This window comes from Acinonyx jubatus, chromosome E1 (assembly GCF_027475565.1).
Source record: "Acinonyx jubatus isolate Ajub_Pintada_27869175 chromosome E1, VMU_Ajub_asm_v1.0, whole genome shotgun sequence".
NCBI lineage: Eukaryota > Metazoa > Chordata > Mammalia > Carnivora > Felidae > Acinonyx > Acinonyx jubatus.
Genome location: NC_069397.1, coordinates 4,525,307 through 4,550,848, shown reverse-complemented (window position 1 = coordinate 4,550,848; position 25,542 = coordinate 4,525,307). Strand labels below are relative to the sequence as shown.

Sequence of the window (25,542 nt, the reverse complement as noted above, 5' to 3'; positions counted from 1 at the left end):
TCCACCAAAACACATCTTCATCCTCTGAGGTGGATTTAATTTTTTGTAATGGCTGGAAATCATCTAAAGCCAAGCCTAGTGATATATGGATGATTAAGCTTAGAAAATATATCTTGAGATTAAAATAACAATTTTACTACAAATAATGTGATTTTGTTAGGTAGCTTAAAAACTGTCACCTCCAAAGGGACGTGTGTGAAATGTCTGGATTAATGACTGCTTTGTCAGAATCTGTATGGCTAAGTCTCATTCCTTTTAAAACTAAAATGAGGATATAATCCATGACTGAAACAGTAAAACCAGCCTGTCCTTTTTCTTTCTATCAAATTGCATTATCTCATGGAGGCTCTTGCTTCATCAACTCATCCTTGTATGTATCTTCAAGATTAGAAGCTCACAGTAATTATTTTATTTCTGAATAGTTAAATGAGACATGAAAGAAAAAAAAAGCCACTCTGCCTTCTCAGAGTATACCTAAGAAATATTTACATGTGAGTTTCCTATAGTTGAGTAAAACATCATCATCGGTCATAAACAGTTATTCAACTTCTGGAATAAGTCCTTCCAGATGCTTCAGACCATGGATCATTCTTCCTATGCACCCGAAATCCACCTAAACAAGGTTATATAGTCTTTGGATTTTAGACTCTTCAAAAAAAAAGACAAAACAATACAAAACAAGAAGTCACAGGTCCCAGGGAATAATAAACTTGAGGAAGGAATGGCTAACCTAGGTTACCACTGTAAACTACTACTGTGAAAATTACCAGCACTGAGACAGACGGAAGAGGCCTTAGAGGTAATCTCAACTCTTCAGATTAAGGCCCAGAGAGTCGAAAGGGATTTTACAGAGTCAAGCAGCTCATTAGCTGGCAGAACGAGACCACAGTCTTTTGTCTTCTGATTCCCAGTTGAGAACAATTCCTATGCATCAAGGCTACTGGATTTGCAGCTTGTTTATAAGGCAGACCCTAGATGTTATAAATGAATACCTTTACAGAGCTGCATTCTTCCCAGCACTTTGACCTGGTGGTTATTTGGCAGGCTAGAGCTCTTGAGACGTTTAAAATACAGAGCAATCGAAGCCTAATAGGCTAATACCTAACAGTTAAGAGAGTGTCTAGGTTCAGTCCAAATAATTACCAAAAAAAGCAATCTTAAATAAAACTTCCTCATCAAGAACTTCCTTCTGTCTGGTTTTCTAGGAAAATTTAAATAAACTGATGACCAATCTGAGGAGCACACACCCTCATTTTGTACGGTGTATCATTCCCAATGAAACCAAAACTCCTGGTAAGATATAAGAGCATGAAATAATCAAACAGGCACAAGTTTGAAAATGGACTACCCAAAACTAAGTACTCTTCTATTTGCAGGGGCCATGGAGCATGAACTTGTCCTGCACCAGCTGAGGTGTAACGGAGTGCTGGAAGGCATCCGCATCTGCAGGAAGGGATTCCCCAGCAGAATCTTATATGGGGATTTTAAACAAAGGCCTGTCTCTCTTTGTTTGTACTTCACTGCATGCTGCAGACCATTCTGTCACCTTAACTGTTGTCCTCTGTGTCTCATGTACCCTACTCAGTGAATACTGTAAAATTAAGAAGTCAAATAATATAGTCCCGTGGTAGCAGGAGAACAGTTCACAGGGGTGGTATTTTGGTATTTCTTACAAACAGGAAGGAGGCATGCATTAGGCAAAAGGAAACTCACATTGTTTTACTGTTGGAACTTAAAAGGACATGTGGATTTTCTACTTTTGCTTTTTCTCTGATTTTTGTTAATGCTTCCTTTTGGTGTCTCAGTTTCCACATATAATCACACCTCCCTAATAATTCTTTTCTGTTTCACTGAACAGATACAAAGTTTTAAACGCAAGTGCTATTCCAGAAGGACAGTTCATCGACAGCAAGAAGGCTTCTGAGAAACTTCTCGCCTCTATTGATATTGATCACACCCAATATAAATTTGGGCATACCAAGGTATAGCTGTTATCTATGCATACCTGACCCATTCCCTTCACCATTTCTGCATCTTCTGTACTATGGGGATGACATGGGATTCACTTTTCCTCCAGGTGTTCTTCAAAGCTGGCCTTCTGGGTCTTCTGGAAGAAATGAGAGACGAAAAGTTGGCCCAGATTATAACAAGAACTCAAGCTGTCTGCAGGGGATTCCTAATGAGGGTAGAATATCAGAAGATGTTGCAAAGGAGGTAAAAGCTGTGTAGATTATCAGAACTGTAAGATCCCTTGGGGACTATTACTCAGTGTTCTTTCTTCATTAACTTTCATTTTGTGGCTGATACGTGCTTCTCACACAGTTCAGAACTCACTCCTACAACACATCAGCCTTTGCTTAACCCCTCACATTTGGGACTCCTTCCAATTTCTCCTTTTCCATCCACCTCACATAGACCTGCCAGAATACTCGGCAATAAGCACCATTTTCATCAGGCCGTATCTCCGTCTGTGGCTCCCATTTCACGTCAAATCCAAGTTTCCCTGCGTGGCCATCGAGGCTGTCTCTATTCCCCACTGCATCCGTCATCCCCAGCCACACAGCGTTTTCCAGCCAGGCTACACAATTCACTTGTCTGTCTTCACGTTTGCCCCAGCCTTTTCCCCTCATCCTAATTTACCTACTTACCAATTCAGAGCATGCACTTCTTTCTCCAATAAACCTCGTCCAGCTTGCTCTACCCAGCACTACTGTGCTCCCTACCACCCCCCCCCCCACACACATTTTGCGTTCATTTTGCTCATCTGTGCTTATTTGGATTTGCACTGTAAGTGTTCCCAAGCCTTTCCCATATGTCTACATTATGGCTTCTGCATGGTATTTGCCTTCTCAGAGTCATGGTTCTTGTAATTTGCACCTATACAGAAACAGAATTTACATTTTAATAATAAAGAGGACTACACATTGCTACAAGGTAATCAAACCTTGTTTTGTCTATTGCTACAGTCTGCAGAAGGGATATCTTTTATTACTATTTAAAATTTTATTTAAATAAAACAAATTTGAGTGCTCAATGCATACTAAATCCCCTGCAGAAATTAACAATTTAAACAACTAACAATGAGAGGCATTTAAAAGAATTTGAGAGGGGCGCCTGGGTGGCGCAGTCGGTTAAGCATCCGACTTCAGCCAGGTCACGATCTCGCGGTCCGTGAGTTCGAGCCCCGCGTCAGGCTCTGGGCTGATGGCTCGGAGCCTGGAGCCTGTTTCCGATTCTGTGTCTCCCTCTCTCTCTCTGCCCCTCCCCTGTTCATGCTCTGCCTCTCTCTGTCCCAAAAATAAATAAAAAACGTTGAAAAAAAAATTAAAAGAATTTGAGAAACATCAGTACATTGTCTGAAGAAGCTAACAAAAGTTGATGAGTGGATAATTCAGTGGTAATCAAAACAAGAGGAGAGGCTTCAAGAAAGACAGGCCACATCAGAAGTTCACACAGCGGGGAAACGCAGAGAGCACCCTATGCCATCTTACAGCTCACATCTCTGTGCCAGTGGCCAAGCGGCACACTCAGCTTACAACTGCCACGCCCACTCCCAAATCACTAAGACTGTATATCCAAATGATCTTAAATTGGTATGTGTTGCTCATACCTGCAAAGTATTCCCACTTTAAGGTCAGCTCCTTTGCTAACGTGGTCAGGTCTTAAAAACACAGAATTAGGGGTGCCTGGGTGGCTCAGTTGGTTAAGCGTCTGACTTCCCTCAAGTCATGATCTCACAGTTTGTGAGTTCGAGCCCCGCGTCGGGCTCTGTGCTGACAGCTCAGAGCCTGCAGCCTGCTTCGGATTCTGTGTCTCCCTCTCTCTCTGCTCCTCCCCTGATCACACTCTGTCTCTCTCGCTCTCAAAAATAAACATTAAAAAATTGCTTTTAAAAAGAACACACGATTATTCGGTATGAGCAGTACACATTAGCAAAGTGGTTAGATGGGGAACCAGCAGGAGTGTTTGTGTGTATATATAAAGCCTGCGTATAAATCATCTCTACATACGGGATCATTACAAGGGGAATTTGTGTGGAAAATACAAAATAACAACAGTGACGCTGCCTCTGACGGATGAATCTACACTGATATTTTCACGTCATTTCAGAGAAGCCCTCTTCTGCATCCAGTACAACGTCCGCGCCTTCATGAACGTCAAGCACTGGCCCTGGATGAAACTCTTCTTCAAGATCAAGCCCCTTCTCAAGAGCGCAGAGACCGAGAAGGAGATGGCCACCATGAAGGAGGAGTTTCAGAAAACCAAAGACGAACTCGCCAAGTCAAAGGCGAAGAGGAAGGAACTGGAGGAAAAGATGGTCACTCTCTTGAAAGAGAAAAATGACCTGCAGCTTCAGGTTCAATCCGTGAGTACTGTGTATTTGGGATACACCACGTTATGGAAGCGTTTCTGGAAGGCATAGATACTTTGGATTTACAAATAGCTTCATCTTTTTTTTTTTGTTTTTATTTATTTTTGAGAGAGAGAGACAGAGACAGAGTATGAGAAGGCGAGGGACAGAGAAAGGGAGACAGAGAATCTGAAGCAGGCCCCAGAATCTGAGCTGTCAGCACAGAGCCCACGAGCCATGAGATCATGACCTGAGCTGAAGTCAGACGCTTAACCTACTGAGCCACCCAGGCGCCCCACAAATAACCTCATCTTGAAAGAGAAAATCTCAAGTTACTGTTTTTAGCATTTCGCTTACCTTTCAATAGTCCTGTGAGGAAGACACAGCACAATGACTTCCAAATTACAAATGGAAAAGGGAAGACTAAAGCACGTATTCAATAACATCACAATTTTAACAGCCACAAAGGAAGCAGTTTAAAGCGAAAACTCAGTCAATATTTTACCCACTTGCCCTGCAGGCTTCATCCCAGCCTCACAAGGATCATCCTATTTTCCGAACGCAGTGTAGGAGATTGTATTGAAATGAAAGAAAAATCATTACTCTTATTTCTCTCCATCCCTACTGAGATTTAGTTCAATAAACCTGTTTGCAGTTACCTGAACTGAGTAACCGTAGTCTAAAGTAGAGCCAAGTACCCTCTGCGATTCTTCCTTCGATAGAGACCCCGAGTCTTTAGACTTCCGTTTATTATCTCAGGAAAGAGTTGTAATCAGGGTGGGGGACAGTTCTGGGCTCTGACCAAATGTAACTTCCCATTTCCTTGGACCTAAAGCCCACCAATGTCATGAAGAAACCTAAAATCATTAAGCTATTTTCAGCTTTTCTTTCTGATAACTTCGCTTACATGAAGGTTACCTTTTCCCAAAAGCACAAGATCAAAAGCCTCTTCATCTTAACCTCTCTTCGCAGTTATTATCATCAGTGAATAAATATTTATTGAGTGCATCACTATTAAAAATAACAGCAAAGGAACGCTGGGAAGTCCCCATTATCATCCACTTAAGTGTTTAAACTAAAAAACGTAAGGTATGAACAAAACCAGCACTGAGTAAGAAGTTAAAGAAATTCCCCGGGCTAGAGTAATCTAATAAGGCTGAGCTGATTTTTATTTGAGACCCTTAGTCACTCATAAAAAAAATGTGTGGAGCTATATAGTGCCTCAAAATTGCATGTTCTTGTATATTCTAAAATTCACATTGAGACTAATAGGTGTTCCATACAATGGAAATGAAAATTGTGGATAATTACAGCACTGTTAGGGACTATCAGGAAGGTTGGGAGTGTGTGACAAATGGTGCATGGAAAGGTATTCATAGGCATAAAACTGTTTAAGTTCTTTTTCTTTTCCTTTCTAAATCCAGTCCAGCAACTAGCTGTTTGAGGTGAGCAGAGAATGATCAAAACCAAATTTAACCAATCTAAGTCACAATCTTTGAATATTATAGCTAAAGTGTTCCTAGTGATCATTTATTCCCACTCCCTCAACTCCCTATGAGAAAAGTGAGAACAATAGAAATAAAGCAATTTGCCTGAGTTCATCCATACGGAGGCAATACTGAGATAAGAGCTCAGGCTTCCATCGGCCTATCACTCTTTTAGACACTACTGTGTAGTCAATTGCTTCAATACAATCATTTTTCAGGTTAATTTGCTTCTAAATCTATAGTCTCGCTTTTAATTAGCTGCATTTCTCTAAGCCATGTAATAATGTTCAATTAAGTTTAATTTACATTCATACTGAAAGAGTCACCAGAATTCAACAAACACTACTACTCTGTGCAAAGAACAAGTTCAAAATCAGTAACGAGTTCTCTAAATATCTCAATGAATCCCTCTACAGGAAGCTGATGCCTTGGCTGATGCAGAGGAAAGGTGTGAGCAACTCATTAAGAACAAAATCCAGCTGGAGGCCAAGATCAAGGAGTTGACTGAGAGAGCTGAGGATGAGGAGGAGATCAACGCCGAGCTGACGGCCAAGAAGAGGAAACTGGAGGACGAGTGTTCAGAGCTCAAGAAAGACATCGATGATCTTGAGCTGACCCTGGCCAAGGTTGAAAAGGAGAAGCATGCCACAGAGAACAAGGTATGAATCACACTCTGTTCTACCATATCGAGGTTCTGCCAGCTTAGTAAACCTGCTTTAGAGCAGATACCATTTCTTCTTTAATTTTTCAAGGTGAAAAACCTCACGGAAGAGATGGCAGGCCTGGACGAAACCATCGCTAAGCTGACCAAGGAGAAGAAGGCCCTCCAGGAGGCCCACCAGCAGACCCTGGATGACCTACAGGCAGAAGAGGACAAGGTCAACACGCTGAGCAAAGCTAAAACCAAGCTTGAGCAGCAAGTAGATGATGTAAGTGTGGTTCTGATATCCATGTGAAGGATATTTTTAAATACACTTTCAATGTTTAACATACTTTCCTTTCTCATTAGCTTGAAGGGTCATTAGAGCAAGAAAAGAAACTCCGCATGGATCTAGAAAGAGCAAAGAGGAAACTGGAGGGAGACCTAAAATTAGCCCAAGAATCCACAATGGATGTAGAAAATGAGAAACAGCAACTTGATGAGAGACTCAAAAAGTAGGAACTCCAGAAAAACATCCTGTGTGGTATCATCTTTCAATTCCTAGGAGTACTAATATGTCTCATTCTTTTGTCTGAAGGAAAGAATCTGAAATCAGCAATTTGCTAAGTAAAATTGAAGATGAGCAGGCAGTAGAAATTCAACTACAAAAGAAAATCAAAGAGCTGCAGGTGAATCATCTAGCCTCCATTTGTTTCTGTACCCCCAAAACCCCTGAGATTGAGATGAATTTATGTTAATGTATGTGTGTCACCCCAGGCCCGCATCGAGGAGCTGGAGGAGGAAATCGAGGCAGAGCGGGCCTCCCGGGCCAAAGCAGAGAAGCAGCGTTCGGACCTCTCCCGGGAACTGGAGGAGATCAGCGAGCGGCTGGAAGAAGCCGGCGGGGCCACTTCCGCCCAGATCGAGATGAACAAGAAGCGGGAGGCCGAGTTCCAGAAGATGCGCAGGGACCTGGAGGAGGCCACCCTGCAGCACGAAGCCACGGCGGCCACCCTGAGGAAGAAGCACGCGGACAGCGTGGCCGAGCTGGGGGAGCAGATAGACAACCTACAGAGGGTCAAGCAGAAGCTGGAGAAGGAGAAGAGCGAGTTGAAGATGGAGATCGACGACCTGGCCAGTAACATGGAGACCGTCTCCAAGGCCAAGGTACCAAATACCATCTACAAATGATGGTAATTAATAACCTGTAACAACACTCATTGTTCTGTCATTAAACATTGTTTGCCGGCAGCTTACAACACTAACATTTCCTAATATTCTAATATATTCCCTTCTACTTCATTTTTGTCAGTACTTAGTTATGACCCCTTAAGACTATTGCAAAATCCACGTTAAGCAAGCATCAGTATCAGTGGGATAAATGAACAGGCTCCAACAATGACCACTTCAAGGACATTTCCACACTCATTATATTTGAATCCTAGCCTGTCCCATAAAGTTGGTGCCATAACTTCCTACTCACACTTGACTTGAATTTATTCACTCTAAAAGTATTTTAAGAATCAAGTTTTAGGGGCACCGGGGTGGCTCAGTCGGTTAAGCATCTGACTTTGGCTCAGGTCAAGATCTCACAGTTCATGAGTTCAAGCCCTACGTCCCCTGTGCTGACCACTCAGAGCCTGGATCCTGCTTTGGAGTCTGTGTCTCCCTCTATCTATGGCCTTCCCCTGTCCACACTCTGTCTCTCTCTCTCAAAATAATAAACATTAAAAAAACCTTTGTTTGAAGAATCTTTTTTTTTTTTTTTGTACTGCATTCAATGTCTCACCTTTCACTGACACACGTCCTATAGGGGAACCTGGAAAAGTTGTGCCGCACTCTAGAAGACCAGGTGAGTGAACTTAAGACCAAGGAAGAGGAGCAGCAGCGGCTGATCAATGACCTGACGGCTCAGAGAGCGCGTCTGCAGACAGAAGCAGGTGGGGGACTTTTCCTGAGCCCTGAAACTACATACTAAATAAAAGTGATCCCAGAGGTGGGGCACCTGGGTGGCTCAATCAGTTAAGCGTCCGACACTTGATTTCGACTCAGGTCATGATCTCCTGGTTCATGAGTTCCAGCGCCATGTCAGGCTCTACGCTGGCAGTTGTAGAGCTTGCTTGGGATTCTTTCTCTCCCTCTCTCTCTCTCTGGCCCTCCCCTGCTAGCACTCTCTCTCAAAATAAATAAACATTTAAAAAAAATTTTTTAAGTGATTCCAGGGGTTCTGAATAAACAGCATTACTCTCTCCCATTTTAGAGGGGAATAAACGAACTGTTGGAATCTGCTGAGCAGGTCAGAAAGAATACAAAGGAAGAATGAGCAGAGTAGTTTGTTACACTCCTGTGGCATTTCTGCTGCTTAACTCCAGTTCTAACCAGTGCTATACTCATAGTTAGAAGCAGATAAAGTATATACTTGATACACATATATAAATATATACAGATACATAAGAAAGCTTGAGCTTATTTTTATGCCATTAACAAATTCATCTACTTCTCTTCTTAGGTGAATATTCCCGACAATTAGATGAGAAAGAGGCTTTGGTCTCTCAGCTTTCAAGGAACAAACAAGCATCTACACAACAGATTGAGGAGCTGAAACATCAGCTGGAGGAAGAAACAAAAGTGAGTTTTACCAAAGGTCTTCTCGGCTAAGCAAATCTAAACACGTCCAGTTAGGTTCTCCTCTGGGTATGTGAACTACGTAGCACTGAATAAACGATTTTAAGTCACTGAAATGGTACTTGCACAGGCCAAGAGCGCGCTGGCCCACGCCCTGCAGTCCTCCCGCCACGACTGCGACCTGCTGCGGGAACAGTACGAGGAGGAGCAGGAGGGCAAGGCCGAGCTGCAGAGGGCGCTGTCCAAGGCCAACAGCGAGGTGGCCCAGTGGAGGACCAAATACGAGACGGACGCCATCCAGCGCACAGAGGAGCTGGAGGAGGCCAAGTATGTGCTGTGAACGCTGGGGGAAGAAAACGACATGGTTTCCTAGCTGCACAACTCAACAACTCCCAGCAACACTATGATGATGTTGATGATGATAACATAAGGGTAACAGCAGATGTGAAATTTACTGACTGCACACTATGTGTCAAGTACTATACATATGTCAGCTCATTTAGTATCCATGGCAACATCATGTTTTATCCCTATTTTACAGACAAGGAAACTGAGGCTACAAGAGGTGAACCAACTAACCCAAGAGCACACAATTAATAAATGGTACAGCTAGGATTAGAACCAGATATTCTGATTCCAGAGCCCACCTTCTTAAGTATTGTAACAAGAAGACATACCTGGAGGCCACCAAATTGTACATAATGTCCACAGTTAGTCTAAATAAAATAAAGCTTTAGTCTGTACACAGACCAAAGGGGACCTTCAAATAGATCTTCTTGGACTTCAGGGCTAAAGGCTTTTCTGTACCTTAAGTATGTAGAGCTGGCAACACTATAGGGAATGAAGCAAGAATGTAGGCAATTCAGAAGGAAAAATTAAACCTGCCTTTGCTTAAACAGCATGAATTATTCTGATTTATCCACCAATTTCTTTCTCTGGTGAGAATTCCAAATATGTATTAGAAGAAACTAGCTATTTTTCTCTGGGGATAAAGTACATAAAATGAAACAGAAAGGCTGAGAAAGCAAATGAATATGCTCAGTACATTTCTGCCCGGTAAAACACCTAGTTAGCCTGAAATCCTTTTTGGAAAGAGATGAGATATATAAATCAATCACCAAAATTGTCCTGGATAATCATTTTCTGCAACCATACTCAATCAGAAGTCCTTAAAGTCCTGAATCACTTACACAGTAAGACCCATATAATAGAGTGCTAACAGCAGCCTCTAAGAACTGAATTCCGTTGTTTACCATTTTGGACCTTTTCATACAGCAACAATCTAGAAAGCAGTTCTGGCTGCCACAGTTCGGATGACCATACATAATGCACCATTATAGAAGCAGGGCTGAGAAGGGGACCAAGGAGGTGATCACCTGCTCCTGTTCTTGACCACTCTCCTTAATTGCTTGGCTAACTTTTCAGGAAGAAGCTGGCCCAACGTCTGCAGGACGCCGAGGAGCACGTAGAAGCGGTGAACGCCAAATGTGCCTCCCTGGAGAAGACGAAGCAGCGGCTCCAGAACGAAGTGGAAGACCTCATGCTCGACGTGGAGAGAACAAACGCAGCCTGCGTGGCCCTGGACAAGAAGCAGAGGAACTTCGACAAGGTGGCCCAGGCTGCTGAAACTTCATCAGAGTTTTACTTGGCCTCCCTGTATTCTCGCAAAGGCTGACAATTTGCTGCTTTTCAGGTCCTGGCAGAGTGGAAACAGAAGTATGAGGAGACTCAAGCTGAACTTGAGGCCTCCCAGAAGGAGTCCCGCTCTCTCGGCACTGAGCTGTTCAAGGTCAAGAATGCCTACGAGGAATCCCTGGATCACCTGGAAACCCTGAGGCGAGAGAACAAGAACTTGCAGCGTGAGTGCTCTTGAATTTCTGTAGTTCCAACAGCCGTGTTAAGACCCTTCCATGCCACACCAGTCTGACCACCTCTCCCTGGTCTATTCACCCACAGAGGAGATTTCTGACCTCACGGAGCAGATTGCTGAGGGAGGGAAGCAAATCCATGAACTGGAGAAGATAAAGAAGCAAGTGGAACAAGAGAAATGCGATATTCAGGCTGCCTTAGAGGAAGCAGAGGTACATATTATGATGTGTTGGGGGGCGGGGATCAAAGACATGGGTGAAAACACCCAAAGCAGGCAGTGGATCCATTATCATGCACACAATCTTTATGAAGGACAATTTGGCGATAGTTAGCAAAAGCTTAAAAATGTAATACTATGGGGGCGCCTAGGTGGCTCAGCTGGTTGAGCGTCCGACTTTGGGTTAGGTCATGACCTTGCGGTTTGTGAGTTCGAGCCCCGCGTCGGGCTCTGTGCTGACGGCTCAGAGCCTGGAGCCTGCTTCAGATTCTGTGTCTCCCTCTCTCTCTGCCCCTTCCCCATTCATGCTCTGTCTCTCTCTGTCTCTCAAAAATGAATAAACGTTAAAAATTTTTTTTTAAATGTAATACTATGACCCATCAGTTCTGTATCTGAGACTCTATCTCAAGAAAATGATCTTAAAAGCACAAAAATGTGCAATCCAAGAACAAAGATGAAGCAACCAAGGAACATCCATATGATGTAATTCTATGCAACCCTAAACATAATTAACATGGGGAAATATTTATGGTAGACAATTTTTAAAGCAACACACATCTGAATACACACTATAATGTCCTCATGCAGAAATATATAGAAGTAGGAAAAAAGACTAGAAAAAATGTACCACAATAAGATGGTTATGTCTGGGTGGGGGGCACAATAGGAGGTTTTTCTTTGTTTTATATATTGCCCCATTTTCTGCAGTGAACATATACTTTGCAATCAGAAAAACGTATGTTTTAAGACTGAGAATTTCTACAACAAGAATTCATATAGCACACATAAACATTTTAATGTTTAATGTTTATGACTGAGAGGCGCCTGGGTGGCTCTGCCAGCTGAGCATCCGAGTCTGGATTTTGGCTCAGGTCATGATCCCAGAGTCGTGGGATCAAATCCTATGTCAAGCTCCATGCTGATCATGGAGCCTGCTTAAGATTCTCTCTCTCTCCCTCAGCCCCTCTCCCCCACATGCTCTCTCTTTCTCTCTCTGAATAAGATAACACATGGAGAGTTTATGTTTATTACATGAGTTTAATCATATAGGTTTTGTTATTACTCCTATGAATAATATTTATATACCGCTTTACACTTTACAGAGCTACCCTATATAATCTATGACTGAATAAACAAAAAAAAATGATGTACTTAGCAGGCTCCTGGAACTGCTGTATTATACTTTGTAAACTCAGACAACTGACAGTAATAAGAGTTTGGCTCACAAGGAAATATACTCCAAATATTCAAGTTACTTTCCATTATTAATTGATCACTGTTTTGTTAAGGCATCTCTTGAACATGAAGAGGGAAAGATCCTACGCATCCAGTTGGAGTTGAACCAAGTCAAGTCTGAAGTCGACAGGAAAATCACTGAAAAGGATGAGGAAATCGATCAACTAAAGAGAAACCACATCAGAGTCGTGGAGTCGATGCAGAGCACCTTGGATGCTGAGATCAGGAGCAGGAACGATGCTCTGAGAGTCAAGAAGAAGATGGAGGGAGACCTCAATGAAATGGAAATCCAGCTGAACCACGCCAACCGCCAGGCTGCAGAGGCCCTGAGGAACTACAGGAACACCCAGGCCATCTTGAAGGTAAATGGGTCCACATTAACAGCTAAGTCAGGGAAATTATCTGTCTTCCATTCGGCAAAACATCTTTGTGCTAAACAATCCAGTTTTTTCTTTTAACAATTTATGTAGCTCACAGTATGCTGGTAAAACCAAATATAAATTAAATATTATATGTACATATACAAGAGAATATATTTTTACAGGAACATTATGTAAAAGAACAAACAGAAGCCCAGAGATAAGCTTTGATATGAGAGAAAATGCAAGACTGGTACCAATAAGCCTGAGGTTGAAGCTCTTTGTTACTTACTGGCTGCCTGACTTTAGGCAAATTATTTAACCTCTCAGAACGTCTGCTGCTTCTTCTACAATATAAGAATGAAAATACTCATACCTCATAGAGTTCCTCTGAGAATCAAATGAGATAACAGATGTCAAGTACTGGGTAGAACATATGGAAAATGCTCTGTAAATGATAGACATTAGTTACTCGCACATGAAAAAATAACCAGTCAATGGCATAAATAGAATGAGAATCTGTCTCCTGATAATTCTCTCTCACCTAAGCCGGTGACATCACCATTTGCACGCTCAAATGACAAAACTGTCATCTCCTGCTCCTGGCACCAGTAAGTTCTTCCAATTCATCTCCTGGAATGTTCACGTCCTCTTCAGAGTGTCTAAGGTTTTGTTTTTGTTTTTGTTTTGTTGTTTTTTTTTGTTTTGTTCTACTTAACAGGACACCCAGCTGCACCTGGACGACGCGCTCCGGGGCCAGGAGGACCTGAAGGAGCAGCTGGCCATGGTGGAGCGCAGGGCCAACCTGCTGCAGGCTGAGATCGAGGAGCTGCGGGTGACCCTGGAGCAGACGGAGAGGAGCAGGAAAATTGCAGAACAGGAGCTCCTGGACGCCAGTGAGCGTGTCCAGCTCCTCCACACCCAGGTAAGGCCTGCACAGCAAACAGATGCTGGTGTATTGTTAGGTGATGGATAAGAATTAAAGTATGGAAACACTCCATTCCTGTAAATGTGTGTATATGTATACTAAAAAAAAAAAAAAAAAAAAAGGATGCAGGATGTGCTCTAAAATGTTAACTGCAAGTTATCTTGGAATGAAGGGACTGTAGGTGACTTTTTGGTGTGTGTTCCTGTTTTCTTTTTTTAGGTTTTCTACCAAAAAAAGGAGAGAGTTTTTATAAAAGCAAAATTGACTCTTTAGACTTTTGAAAACCGTGATGCAGAATAAACTTGAATAAAGATATCTGCTAACTCCCAAATCCAAAAATGTTCTATGTAGTGTTTCTCATCAGGAGTACTTCTGCACTTAACATTATTGTGTTTACTGGCCTTGTGTCTTGCAAGACATTGCTGACTTGCCTGGACATCAAATGCAGTAGCACCTTGTAGTGATTTTGACAAGCAAAATTGTCAAAATTGACAAGCAGGCCAAGAAGGCCATCACTGATGTGAGCAGAGGGCAACACGATGGTGCTCAAGCAAAATTATCTACCCCCAAATGTTCCCATATGCCTGTTGAGGCAGTACTGATTCCCTCCAAGAACCACTGGGTTAAAATTTTAATAAAATGTTTTCATAAAACTAACTGAGTATTCCCCCAGGGAGCAAACCATGAAAGTTAACAGAGATCCTAACTGAAAAGCTCCCAATGCCAGGCACTCACAAAAAGAATCTATTATTTTCTAATATTTCCAACCTTTTAAGGATAGAATACTAGTAATGTCTGTTTGAAATATAATTAAAAGATAATTATAGGAATTCTTAAATCTCAAAAGTCCTTATGCATAAATTAGAAAGCTACTGGGACAGTGGTGGGGGAGGGGAGTGTTCCAACCTTTCAGATGATTAATACTTTCCACTGAACAAATATTTAAAGTTTAGTAAACTGTTGCCATCAGGTCCCCTGCACAAGCCAGCAAGGAAAACATATGTAAAATCCCATGATAGCAGACAGCAAGTCTTGTAAACTTCCATTGACTATTTTTAACAGAACACCAGCCTGATCAACACCAAGAAGAAGCTGGAGACAGACATCTCCCAGATCCAGGGAGAGATGGAAGATATTGTCCAGGAAGCCCGCAACGCAGAAGAGAAGGCCAAGAAGGCCATCACTGATGTGAGCAGAGGGCAACACGGTGGTGCTCAAACTTGAATCCTGATGCGCCAGCCCAGCTCTCAACCGGTTTTGTTTCACTGCTAACAGGCGGCCATGATGGCCGAGGAGCTGAAGAAGGAGCAGGACACCAGCGCCCACCTGGAGCGGATGAAGAAGAACCTGGAGCAGACGGTGAAGGACCTTCAGCACCGTCTGGACGAGGCTGAGCAGCTGGCCCTGAAGGGCGGGAAGAAGCAGATCCAGAAACTGGAGGCCAGGGTGGGTCTCTCACTCTCTCTGAATATGAGAAGGGGAAAGGGCACTCCATCTACCCTTTCTCCCTACATAGTGATACCCATCTTTGTCCTCACCCTGAGGACATCCACCCAGTATCTTCAGCAGGTCCTGAGCTAATCAATATCCTTCAAGATTGGCTGTATTCATATCTTTCTTGGTTGTAGGTACGTGAACTTGAAGGAGAGGTTGAAAATGAGCAGAAACGTAATGCAGAGGCTGTTAAAGGTTTGCGGAAACATGAGAGAAGAGTAAAGGAACTTACCTACCAGGTAAGGGGAATAACTTTCTAGAATATCCAGACTTCCTGCTCAAAGGAAAACTGACAACTGGCAACTATTAAAGTGGTATTCACAAATAGATACACATTAACCTGATATATAAATTAAGGGGTAAATGCTACAACTACTTATCACAGACCCTTTCCTAAGCCGGGAAAATCATGGAGGCCTTTAGAAAATGGCATGCAAGAGAAAAGAACACAGGTTTTAAAGCCAGATAAACTGGGTATACATCCTAATTTGGCCTCACTTAATTTTTGAACTTGGGTAGGTTACTTAACACTCTAAACTTTAGTTTCATTACCTATAAAACAGAGTAACAGCATCTACTCTCCAGAGTAGGGAGGTAAAGATTAAAGAACATGTGTCTAATTCCCTAATACAGTGCCTGCACAGAGTGGACACTTAACAAGAATGGCTACTGTTAACAGTATGGAAGCCTCAGCATGGACCAAGTTTACCCCAGGCCCACCTGCCATCATACCAAAGTGATTTACTTTACCACCTGTAGTAGGCTCATTTCACTGTGCTGAATGCAGATTGTTTTTTCAAACTCCCAGACCGAAGAAGACCGCAAGAATGTTCTCAGGCTGCAGGACCTGGTAGATAAACTACAGGCAAAGGTGAAATCGTACAAGAGACAAGCTGAGGAGGCTGTGAGTATCCTTACGCCCTTGAGGGAAGAAGAAAACTTATTCTGAGGTAGAAAATGAATAAGACTTCAAAAGAAGAGGTTTTTATCATTAAGCATTTGTAAGGGTTGGGGGAGGGGGAAGAAAGTTCCAAATAACCCACCTTACTTGATAGCTGCAAAAAATATACCAACACAACTCTGTTCCATGATAAATACTCCTCTTCCTCTAGAAATGCAAAAAACTAAGTGTTCTCAAGAGCCGAACATAAATCTTGTACCCCAACCGACTTGTTCATGCACTACCACTATCATCAGGGCCCATCTCTCCACTGCACCGTGACAAATAAAGACAAGCGGGAAGACCCTCCAGCTTCACTTTTCCTGATTGTTACCCATTCTTCTAGACACAGTGCAGTAGGTAGGAAGCGGGCAGGAAGTTAGGAGGGGGAGGAAGGAAGGAAGAGGCTCAAATGGTAATAAGTAAAACCAATATATGCATGCTTCTTCCCAGACCCGCTTTTTCCCTTTCTCTGTATACCAGAGTCAAAATAAATGGCCAAATTTGTTAAGTGAGGTTGTCCCAAAGTTAAAATTTGACCTTGCATTTACTTACTACACCGTCAGGGTATGTGGCTCTCCTCCTCCCTTCTACCCAACTCATGCATCACAAACAGACTTCACATACACCTGGGTTTGCCATACCAAAGTTGTCCCTTCCACTTCAAACGTATTTCTTTCATTCTTTAGAGTGAAAAGAAAAATGTAATTGAAGTTACAAGTTCTGTCCAGATTTTAAGTCAGACGTGGCAAACAGACCATAAGAAGGAAATATCTGGGTTGAGTAGATAATCTGGTTTGGTGACAAGTGCAATGAGAACCACAAAGTCTCATTCTCACAAGTTTCTCTTTCTTCTCAGGAGGAACAATCCAACGCTAATCTTGCTAAATTCCGCAAGCTCCAGCACGAGCTGGAGGAGGCCGAGGAACGCGCTGACATCGCCGAGTCCCAGGTCAACAAGCTGCGGGCAAAGAGCCGGGAGGTCCACACGAAAATCAGTGCGGAGTGAACACAGCTGCCTGATCCTGCCAAGGGGCTGAAGAAATGCACAAAATGTGCTATTCTGGGCCACTTGGCTATGATGTTTATTTTTCTTTTAATGTTGAGTAAATAAAAACTCTAGTAAACTTATAAATTAAACCATACTGTCATTATTTTTCATTTGCAAAATTATTTACTCTCAAATACAGTTCTCACCTAGCTATTTTTTTAATATGATATATGGCTTTGCAGAGCATTCAATTTTTTATACCTCCATCAGCACTCACCTGCACCCCACCCCCACAAGTATCTTTTGCAGGACTTGGTTTTATTAAGACTCTCTAGATTGTTACAAACTACTAAGGAAAATACTCCCCAGGGCTGCCTCTGCAGACAGGATCCATTCACTGATCTACTGCACAAGTAGTTACTGAGCATCTACTCTGTGCCAGGCACTGTTCTTTCCTGTGTAGGTACAACAGTGAGCAAAGAGAGTTCCTGCCCTCTGGGAACTTACATCCTACAAGGATAAAAAGGCAACCAACAAATAAGAAGGCATGTAACATGTCAGACAATAAGTACTAGTGGGAAATAAAGAAGTAGAGGGAGGCACTACTTTGTAGAGAATAGGCTTCTCTACAAAATTAGACACCGGAGGGGCGCCTGGGTGGCTTAGTTGGTTAAGCCTCCGACTTTGGCTCAGGTCATGATCTCAGAGTTCATGAGTTCGAGCCCTGCATTGGGCTCTGTGCTGACAGTGAGGAGCCTGCTTGGGATTCTCTGTCTCCCTCTCTCTCTCCGCCCCCCCCCCCTCTCTGTCAAAATAAATAAACTTAAAAAAAAAAAAAAAAAGACATTTGGGAAGAGACCTGCAGGAACCAAGAGAGTAAGCCAAGCTGAGTATGTGAGGTCAGAGTATTTCCAGGCAGAGGGAAAAACAGAAAAGGCACAGGCCCTGTGGCGGGGGCAGGTTAGCATGTCACAGGGGCTGGAGGAGAATGAGCAAAATAAAGAGTTATGACATAAGAGAGGAACCAGGGGCCAGATCATGTAGGGCCTGAGGGCCTGAGAACTTGTGTCTTTATTCAGAGTGAGATGTCAAAGCTTTGGAGGATTTAAGTAGAGAAGACATATTAACACACATTTTTAAAAATAACTCTGGCTGCTGCATTGAGAAATAGACTGAAGAATGCAAAGGCAGAAGCTGGGAGACTAGTGAGGGGTCTACAGTAAAATAAAAGATAACAAATGACCATGGCTTAGACTGGAGAAACAGCATTGGGAAAATATTAGGGTGGGGGATTCTGGATGTATTACGAAGGTGACGCACAAGGATTTTCTGACCAACTGGATGAGTGAGTCAGAGAGAAAGCGAGGAAGAAAAAAAAAACTAAGAAGAGAAAAGAGGGACAAAGGATACAAGAAAAAAGTGGTGCAGTGTAAACAGTAGGAGTCTGGTCGTCAGAAAGAGGGAAGGCAGCAGAGCAAAACTGGTGATCAGGACCATGATCTATTTTATGTCCTCCTGTCCCTCCTGCAGCATCTACTTGCCCCCAGCTCCCAACCCTGTCATCTTCAAACCTTTACAGCATAAACTGTACAGCCTATGATCTCAAATATGTCTCAAATTACTAAAAAAGTTTAAAATTTAAAAAAAATCCAAATAAATTTTCTTCAAGAAAATTTTGGATCAAGGAGAAACCCAACACTACAATCACAAAAACTTCCAGAAATAAACATAACAGTAAAGCTTTGTGACCCTGGCTTAGGCAAACAATTCTTAGTTACAACACCAAAAGTACAAGCCATGAAAAAAAAAAAAGTGTACTTCATCAAAATGTAGTTTTTGCTCTTTGAAAACATGTTTTAAAGAGAATGAAGGGGTGCCTGCGTGGCTCAGTCGGTTAAGTGTCCAACTTGGGCTCAGGTCATGATCTCACGGTCTGTGAGTTCGAGCCCGCGTCGGGCTCTGTGCTGACAGCTTGGAGCCTGGTGTCTCCCCCTCTCTCTGCCCCTCCCCTGCTCGTACTCTGTCTCTGTCTCTCTCTCTCAAAAAGTAAAATCAAATCAAATCAAATCAAATAACAAAATAAAAATAAAATCATAAATAAATAGAAAAAAAAGATAAGCCACAGACTGGAAAGTATTTGCAAATTATATCCCTGATAAATGCCTTGTATCCAGAAGTTTAAAGAAGTCTAAAAATTCAATAAAAAGAAAACAGATCACCCAATTTCTAAAGAGGCAAAAGATTTAATAAACATTCTATTAATATTTACCTGTCAGAATGACAGGCAAGAAACAAGGGCTGGAGAGGATGTGGAAAAAAGGGAACCCTCGTGCACTGGTAGTGGGAATGTAAATTGGTGCAGCCACCATGGAAACAATATGGAGGTTCCTCAAAAATTTTTAAATAGAACTATACCATATGATCCAGCAATTCCACTTCTGGGTTTTTACCAAAAAAAAAAAAAAAAATGGAAGCACTAAAGTTATAAGACATATGCATCCCCTATGTTCAGCACACCATTATTTACAATAGCCAAAACATGGAAGCAACCTAAGTGTCCTCTCGTAGATGAATAAAAAAGATGTGATACACACACACACAAATATGTATATATACGTGTGTGGATATATATATTGTATACAATGGACCATTACTCAGGCACAAAAAAGAATGAAATCTTGCCATCTACAACATGGATAGACCTACAAGGTCATTATGCTAAGTTAAATTAGTGAGACAGAGGAAGACAAATACCAAATGATTTCATTTATTTGTGGAATCCAAAAAAACAAAATAAATGAACAAACAAAACAGAAACAGTCTCCTAAATACAGAAAACAAACTGTGGCTGCAAAGGGGAAAGCAGGAGAGGGGAGATGGGTGAAACAGCTGAAGGGGATTAAGGGGTACAAACTTGCAGTTATTAAGTTAAACACCAAGGATGTAAAGTATGGTACAGGGAATAAAGTCAATAACATTGTAATAACTTTGTATGGTTACAGATGGTGACTATACTTACCATCATGAGCATTTAGTACCATATATAAATGTTGGAACAGTATGTTGTACACCTGAAGCTACTATAATACTATATACCAACTATACGTCAATTAACAAATAAATAATTTATTTCATCAAAGATGATATACAGATGACAAAAAGGCACATGAAAAAAAATTTAAACACACTGAGTCATTGGGTAAATAACAATGAAAACATAATGAGATACCACTACACACCTATTACAATGGCTAAAAGTTCAAGTGTTAGCCAAGAACTGGACCTTTCACATCCATTAGTGGTAATGTTAAATGACATAATCACTTCAGAAAATAGTTTGGCCCTAAGAAGAGAGCCCAAATGTCCATCAACTGATGAACGGATAAAGAAGATGTGGTATATGGTTCATGAGTTCGAGCCCTGTGTCAGGCTCTCTGCTGTCAATGAGGAGCCCTCTTCGGATCCTGTGTCTCCCCACCCTTCTCTGTCCTCCCCTACCCATATGATTTCACCCATATGTGGAATTTAATAAACAAAACAGATGAACATATGGGGAGGGGGAGGCAGAGAGAAGAGAGGGAAACAAACCACAGAGACGTTTAATGTCACAGAAAAAAACTGAGGGTTGATGGAGGGAGGTGGATGAGGGGGTGGGTGGCTAAATGGGGGATGGGCATTAAGGAGGGCACTTGTTAGGATGAGCACTGGGTGCTATATGTAAGTGATAAATCACTAAATTCTACTCCTAAAACCAAGACTGCTACATGTTAACTAACCTAAATTTAATTTAAAAAAAATAGTTTGGCAACAGTGCCTGGGTGGCTCAGTCAGTTGAACATCGACTCTTGATTTTGGCTCACGTCATGATACCCACGTCACAGAATCAAGCCCTGAGTTGGGCTCCACACTGAGAGTGGACCCTCCTTAGGATTCTCTCTCTCTCTCTCTCTCTCTCTCTCCCCCCCCCCCCCCCTCTCTCCCACTCTGCCCCTCTCCCCTACTTGCACTCTCTCCCTCTTAAAAAACAAATAAATAAAAATTAAAAAAAAATAGTTTGGCAGCTTCTTCAAAAGTTTAGAAATAATCCATTTGTTCTACTCATTACACACCTAGTTATTTACCCAAAAGAAATATCCATAATATATTTATTTGTAATAACCCCAAAATGGGAACAACCCAGAAGTCCATGAACAAGTGAATGGAGAAATGAACTGGGGTAAATCCATACAATGGAACGTTACTCAGCAATGAAAAGAAATAAATTGTTAACATACGAAAAAGTGGATGATTCTTCAACTAATTATGCTTAGTAAAGAAGACAACCCCCCCAAAAATTATAAACTCTATTATTCCATTTATATAAAATTCTAGAAAATAAAAATTAATCTGTAGTTATTGAAAGCTGACCAGTGGTCACCAGGGGGAATTACAAAGGAGCAGAAGGAAACTTTTCAGGATGACAGACATGTTCATTGTCTTGACTCAGATGATGGCATCAGAGCATAGGCACATGTCAATACACTCTAAATACGTGCTGTATGTAATATGTCATTATACCTCCATAAAGCTGTTTATAATTTTTCATTGAGGGACATACTACAATTACAGTGCTTTGGTAAGATAATTAGAATACTGTATGTCAAACTTTAAAGCCACAGTTAGAATTTTTGATAGCAAATGTATTAAATCTGTTTATCACTTTGGGGAGAATTAACATACTCTGTTGATTCTTCCAACTCATGAAGTTAGTATATCTCTCCATTTATCTAGATCCATGATTTCTTTCATCAGTGGTTTTGTAGTTTTTGGCATATAGAGTTCTAGACATGTTTTGTTAGATTCACACCTAAATTTTTCTTTTCCTTTATTTTTTCTTAATTTTTCTCTTTTTAAAAAAATTTTTTAATCTTTATTTATTTTTGAGAGAGAGAGAGCGCACAGGGGAGGGGCAGAGAGAGAGGGGGAGACACAAAATCCAAAGCAGACTCCAGGCTCTGAGTGGTCGGCACAGAGCCCAACACAGGGTTCAAACCCATGAAACTGTGAGATCGTGACCTGAGTGAAGTCAGATGCTTAACTGAGCCACCAAGGAGGCCCTCCTTTCTTTTTGCTTTTAAGCAATTGTAAATGGTATTATATTTTTAATTTTGATATCCATATGTTCGTTACTAGCACATAGCATATAGAAATACAACTGATTTTTGTATGAAACCCTACTGAACGCACTTAGTAGTCTGGAAGTTTTTTATAAATTCCTTGCAATTTTCTATATAGACAAACATGTCATCTGGGAAAACAACCCTTTTAAAGTGAATCTAAATTAAAATGAAGTCCAAAACTGCATAGTAAATTCTGGGGAAAGAATCTGATTGGGATTTTGCCTTAAAAATAAAACCAAACTTGGGGCACCTGGGTGGCTTAGTTGGTTGAGTGTCTGACTTCAGCTGAGGTCATGAGCTCAGGGTTTGTGAGTTTGAGCCCCGCATCCAGTTTTGTGCTGACACCTCAGAGCCTGGAGCCTGCTTTGGATTCTGTGTCTCCCTCTCTGACCTTCCCCCTACTTGTGTGCACTCCCTCCCTCTCTCTTTCTCTCTCAAAAACAAATAAAAATTAAAAAAATAAAATAAAACAAAAATTACTGAAGTAAGTTTATTTTCTATTATATTTCACCAGATTTAGCTTGTAATTGCAACTCTCTGCTAATTCTTAGAATAAAGAAGGAATCAACAAAGGAGTGGGGAGAAAAGGGAAAGTTCCCAGTCTTACACACTATGTATGGCATCCATTAGGTTAAAGTTTTGCAATGCAAATCATAAAGAATGTCTCATTTTTTGCAAAAAATGTGTAATGGCTTCATTATTTTTAAGGGCCTTCCTAATCCTTTGATTCTGAACTCAGTTCTCGTGAAACACGGGATCAGCTTCACTATTTTCAGTTCTTCACTTGTTAACTAGTTCACTGCTGCTGCATCCATACTTTCCAAAATTCAAGCAGATTTCTAATACTACTTCCATCAATTTCATTAAATTCTGCAATTTTGGCAAGATCTGTCATCTTATTTTGCAATCAGGTTGTTGCCTTAATTATTGCATATTTACAACATTTGGTATCAGCACAATCATTAACGAATACTTTTTGTTTTCCTACAAAATATCATTGTTATGGAGACTGCAATACCAGGGACTGCACTATTGCAAACCTTAAAACATCTATAGCCTTTGACCACAAAGTCTATTTTCTAAATTTCATAATTAAAGATATGCATAAAAACATTTATGTGGACATACGCTTACTAGGATATTTCAAGGCACAAAAAATTAGAGCACCTAAATTGTCAATAGAAAACTGGGTAAGTTATGGTACCTTCACAGGATGGAATGCTAAGTAATCATGATGGGGGGGTGGGGGCGCCTGGGTGGCTCAGTCAAATAAGTGTTCAACTCTTGATTTCTGCTCAGGTCATGATCTCATGTTCCTGAGTCCAAGCCCTGCATCTGGCTCTGCACTGATAGCAAGGAGCCTGCTTGGGATTCTCTCTCTCACGGGTGCTCTCCCTCTCTCAAAACAAATAAATAAACTTTTTAAAAAAATCATGATGTGGAAGAAGAGTTAGCACCATGAGAAGTTTTTCATCATCTCTTAAATTTTAAAGGCAGGACACAGAATCATGCTTTCAGGATCATATCCCAGTTGTGCATGTGCTTAAAAATATTGTGTATGTGGGCGTGCCTGGGTGGATAAGCCTCAGACTCATGATCTCAGCTCTGGTCTTGACCTCAGGGTGGTGAGTTCAAGCTCCACATTGGACCCCTGCACTGGGCAGAAACCTACTTCAAAAAAAAAAAAAAAAAAATGTGCAGATGTTTACAAACATGGGGGGAAAGTGTAAAAGGATTTAGGCCAAATTTTAGATAAACCAGCCCTATGCTAAAATTTTAATTTTTGGGGGGTGCGAATTCATTTTTGAGAGAGAGAGAGAGACAGACAGAGCATGAGTGGGGGAGGGGCAGAGAGAGACAGAGAGGGAGACACGGAATCCGAAGCAGCCTCCAGGCTCTGAGCTGTCAGCACAGAGCCCCACGCGGGGTCTCGAACCCACCGACCTTGAGATCGTGACCTGAGCCGAAGTCAGACGCTTAACCGACTGAGCCACCCAGGCGCCCCCAAAATTTTAGGAGTGATTTAAAATTCCCCTTCCGTGTTTGATTATATTTGTCAGTCTTTCTAGAATGCAAACACTACTTTTGGAATTTTTTTTTTTTAAAGCTCGCATTTTTTTAAATAAGTGAGTAAATAACACCTGCTCCTTAAGGAGATTTCCTACCCACTTCTCAGCCAAGACGAGGCCACAACGGACAACAGCAAGGTGAAGAGGACGGGGTTATGTGACGGATGAGACCGTTAGCACAGCTGCTCGGAGCTGCTCCCTGTCACACAAGCTTTCGGGCCGGATTAACATTCCGGGGCTGACACCGCAGCTGTCAGGGAGCAAACGGTAAACTCGGCCTCCTGGCCGTGGCAGAGGTCCGGGCACATGTCACACATACCAGTGTCCCCGGCCACCTTCACGGCGGACCTCATCGGTCACATTTTTTCCGAAGTGGGAAGCCGAGGACTCGGCTGTGGGCAGATGGAAAGAACCTCTGCTTAAGGGATGGGATTTACCAGCCTGATTCCTCCCTCCTGCCCCTGAGGGCCACCAAGAGGCCGCTTCCGGAGCCCACAAGGGAAAACAGAGCCCGCGCGGTGTCCAAGGAGAAAAACAGTCCCCTTGGGGACAGCGCCCAACGCAGGGCTCTTCTCGGCCCAGGCGGCCTGACCTCCACGGGTTCACCCAGAAACCGGGGTTCACGGCTCGCTCCGGGGAAACGGAGCTACTAGAGTCAGAGGTTCAAAGGACAAGGGCTCACAGCGTGACACACCCGCGTGACGAGCGTGGGCGGGAAAGGTGGTGCCTTTTGGGCAACACAGTCCTCCTCCTCGGGATTCTGGAAAACAATGCCGTTGAATCCCACGGCGCGCAACGCAAACCGGGGGGGGGGGGGGGGGGGGGCATGACGTGCATGACAGGTATATTCGACTGAACCCTGCGCCCTGTGCAATGTGCGGGACTCAAGAATTTTCCAGAAGGTTCTAACGGCCCCGCCTTCAAGTTCGCGCCCCAAGCCCAGTTTCATCCCCGCGCCACCACCCGGCCTCGTGCGGCTATTCTCTGTCATCGCCAGCGCGAATAGGTCCTGAGGACGCGCGAGGCGCTCCTCCCTCACAAACCCCGCATGCTCACTCACCGGCAACGCCGCGCCCTCGCCTCAGCTCGGTCCGAACAATGGCGGCGGGCCACTTCCGGCCTTTTCTTCCCTCCACCGACTCCTCCCATGATGCCCTGGGGCGCACCGGAAGTGGCC

General features: G+C 42.5%; 1 protein-coding gene and 1 long non-coding RNA gene across 2 annotated transcripts in view; one reads left to right on the top strand and one right to left on the bottom strand.

The window, feature by feature from the left end:
• MYH8 (myosin heavy chain 8) overlaps nt 1-17,286 on the top strand; it is a 28,730-nt gene extending 11,444 nt beyond the window's left edge. The window contains exons 17-39 of the mRNA XM_053212503.1: nt 1,206-1,293; nt 1,377-1,494; nt 1,859-1,982; nt 2,078-2,214; nt 4,111-4,366; nt 6,255-6,497; nt 6,591-6,767; nt 6,848-6,993; nt 7,077-7,167; nt 7,256-7,645; nt 8,292-8,418; nt 8,988-9,106; nt 9,234-9,430; nt 10,529-10,712; nt 10,797-10,962; nt 11,060-11,184; nt 12,479-12,787; nt 13,506-13,709; nt 14,775-14,900; nt 14,988-15,158; nt 15,341-15,445; nt 16,015-16,110; nt 17,006-17,286. Of these exons, the coding sequence (XP_053068478.1) occupies nt 1,206-1,293; nt 1,377-1,494; nt 1,859-1,982; nt 2,078-2,214; nt 4,111-4,366; nt 6,255-6,497; nt 6,591-6,767; nt 6,848-6,993; nt 7,077-7,167; nt 7,256-7,645; nt 8,292-8,418; nt 8,988-9,106; nt 9,234-9,430; nt 10,529-10,712; nt 10,797-10,962; nt 11,060-11,184; nt 12,479-12,787; nt 13,506-13,709; nt 14,775-14,900; nt 14,988-15,158; nt 15,341-15,445; nt 16,015-16,110; nt 17,006-17,155 (3,849 nt within the window). The 3' untranslated portion in view covers nt 17,156-17,286. The remainder of the gene's footprint in view (nt 1-1,205; nt 1,294-1,376; nt 1,495-1,858; nt 1,983-2,077; nt 2,215-4,110; nt 4,367-6,254; nt 6,498-6,590; nt 6,768-6,847; nt 6,994-7,076; nt 7,168-7,255; nt 7,646-8,291; nt 8,419-8,987; nt 9,107-9,233; nt 9,431-10,528; nt 10,713-10,796; nt 10,963-11,059; nt 11,185-12,478; nt 12,788-13,505; nt 13,710-14,774; nt 14,901-14,987; nt 15,159-15,340; nt 15,446-16,014; nt 16,111-17,005) is intronic.
• LOC128313511 (uncharacterized) overlaps nt 1-25,542 on the bottom strand; it is an 83,174-nt gene extending 57,632 nt beyond the window's left edge. Inside the window, exons 1-2 of the long non-coding RNA XR_008294337.1 lie at nt 25,426-25,542; nt 2,006-2,107 (exon numbers count right to left, since the gene is read on the bottom strand). This is a non-coding gene — a long non-coding RNA (uncharacterized LOC128313511). The remainder of the gene's footprint in view (nt 1-2,005; nt 2,108-25,425) is intronic.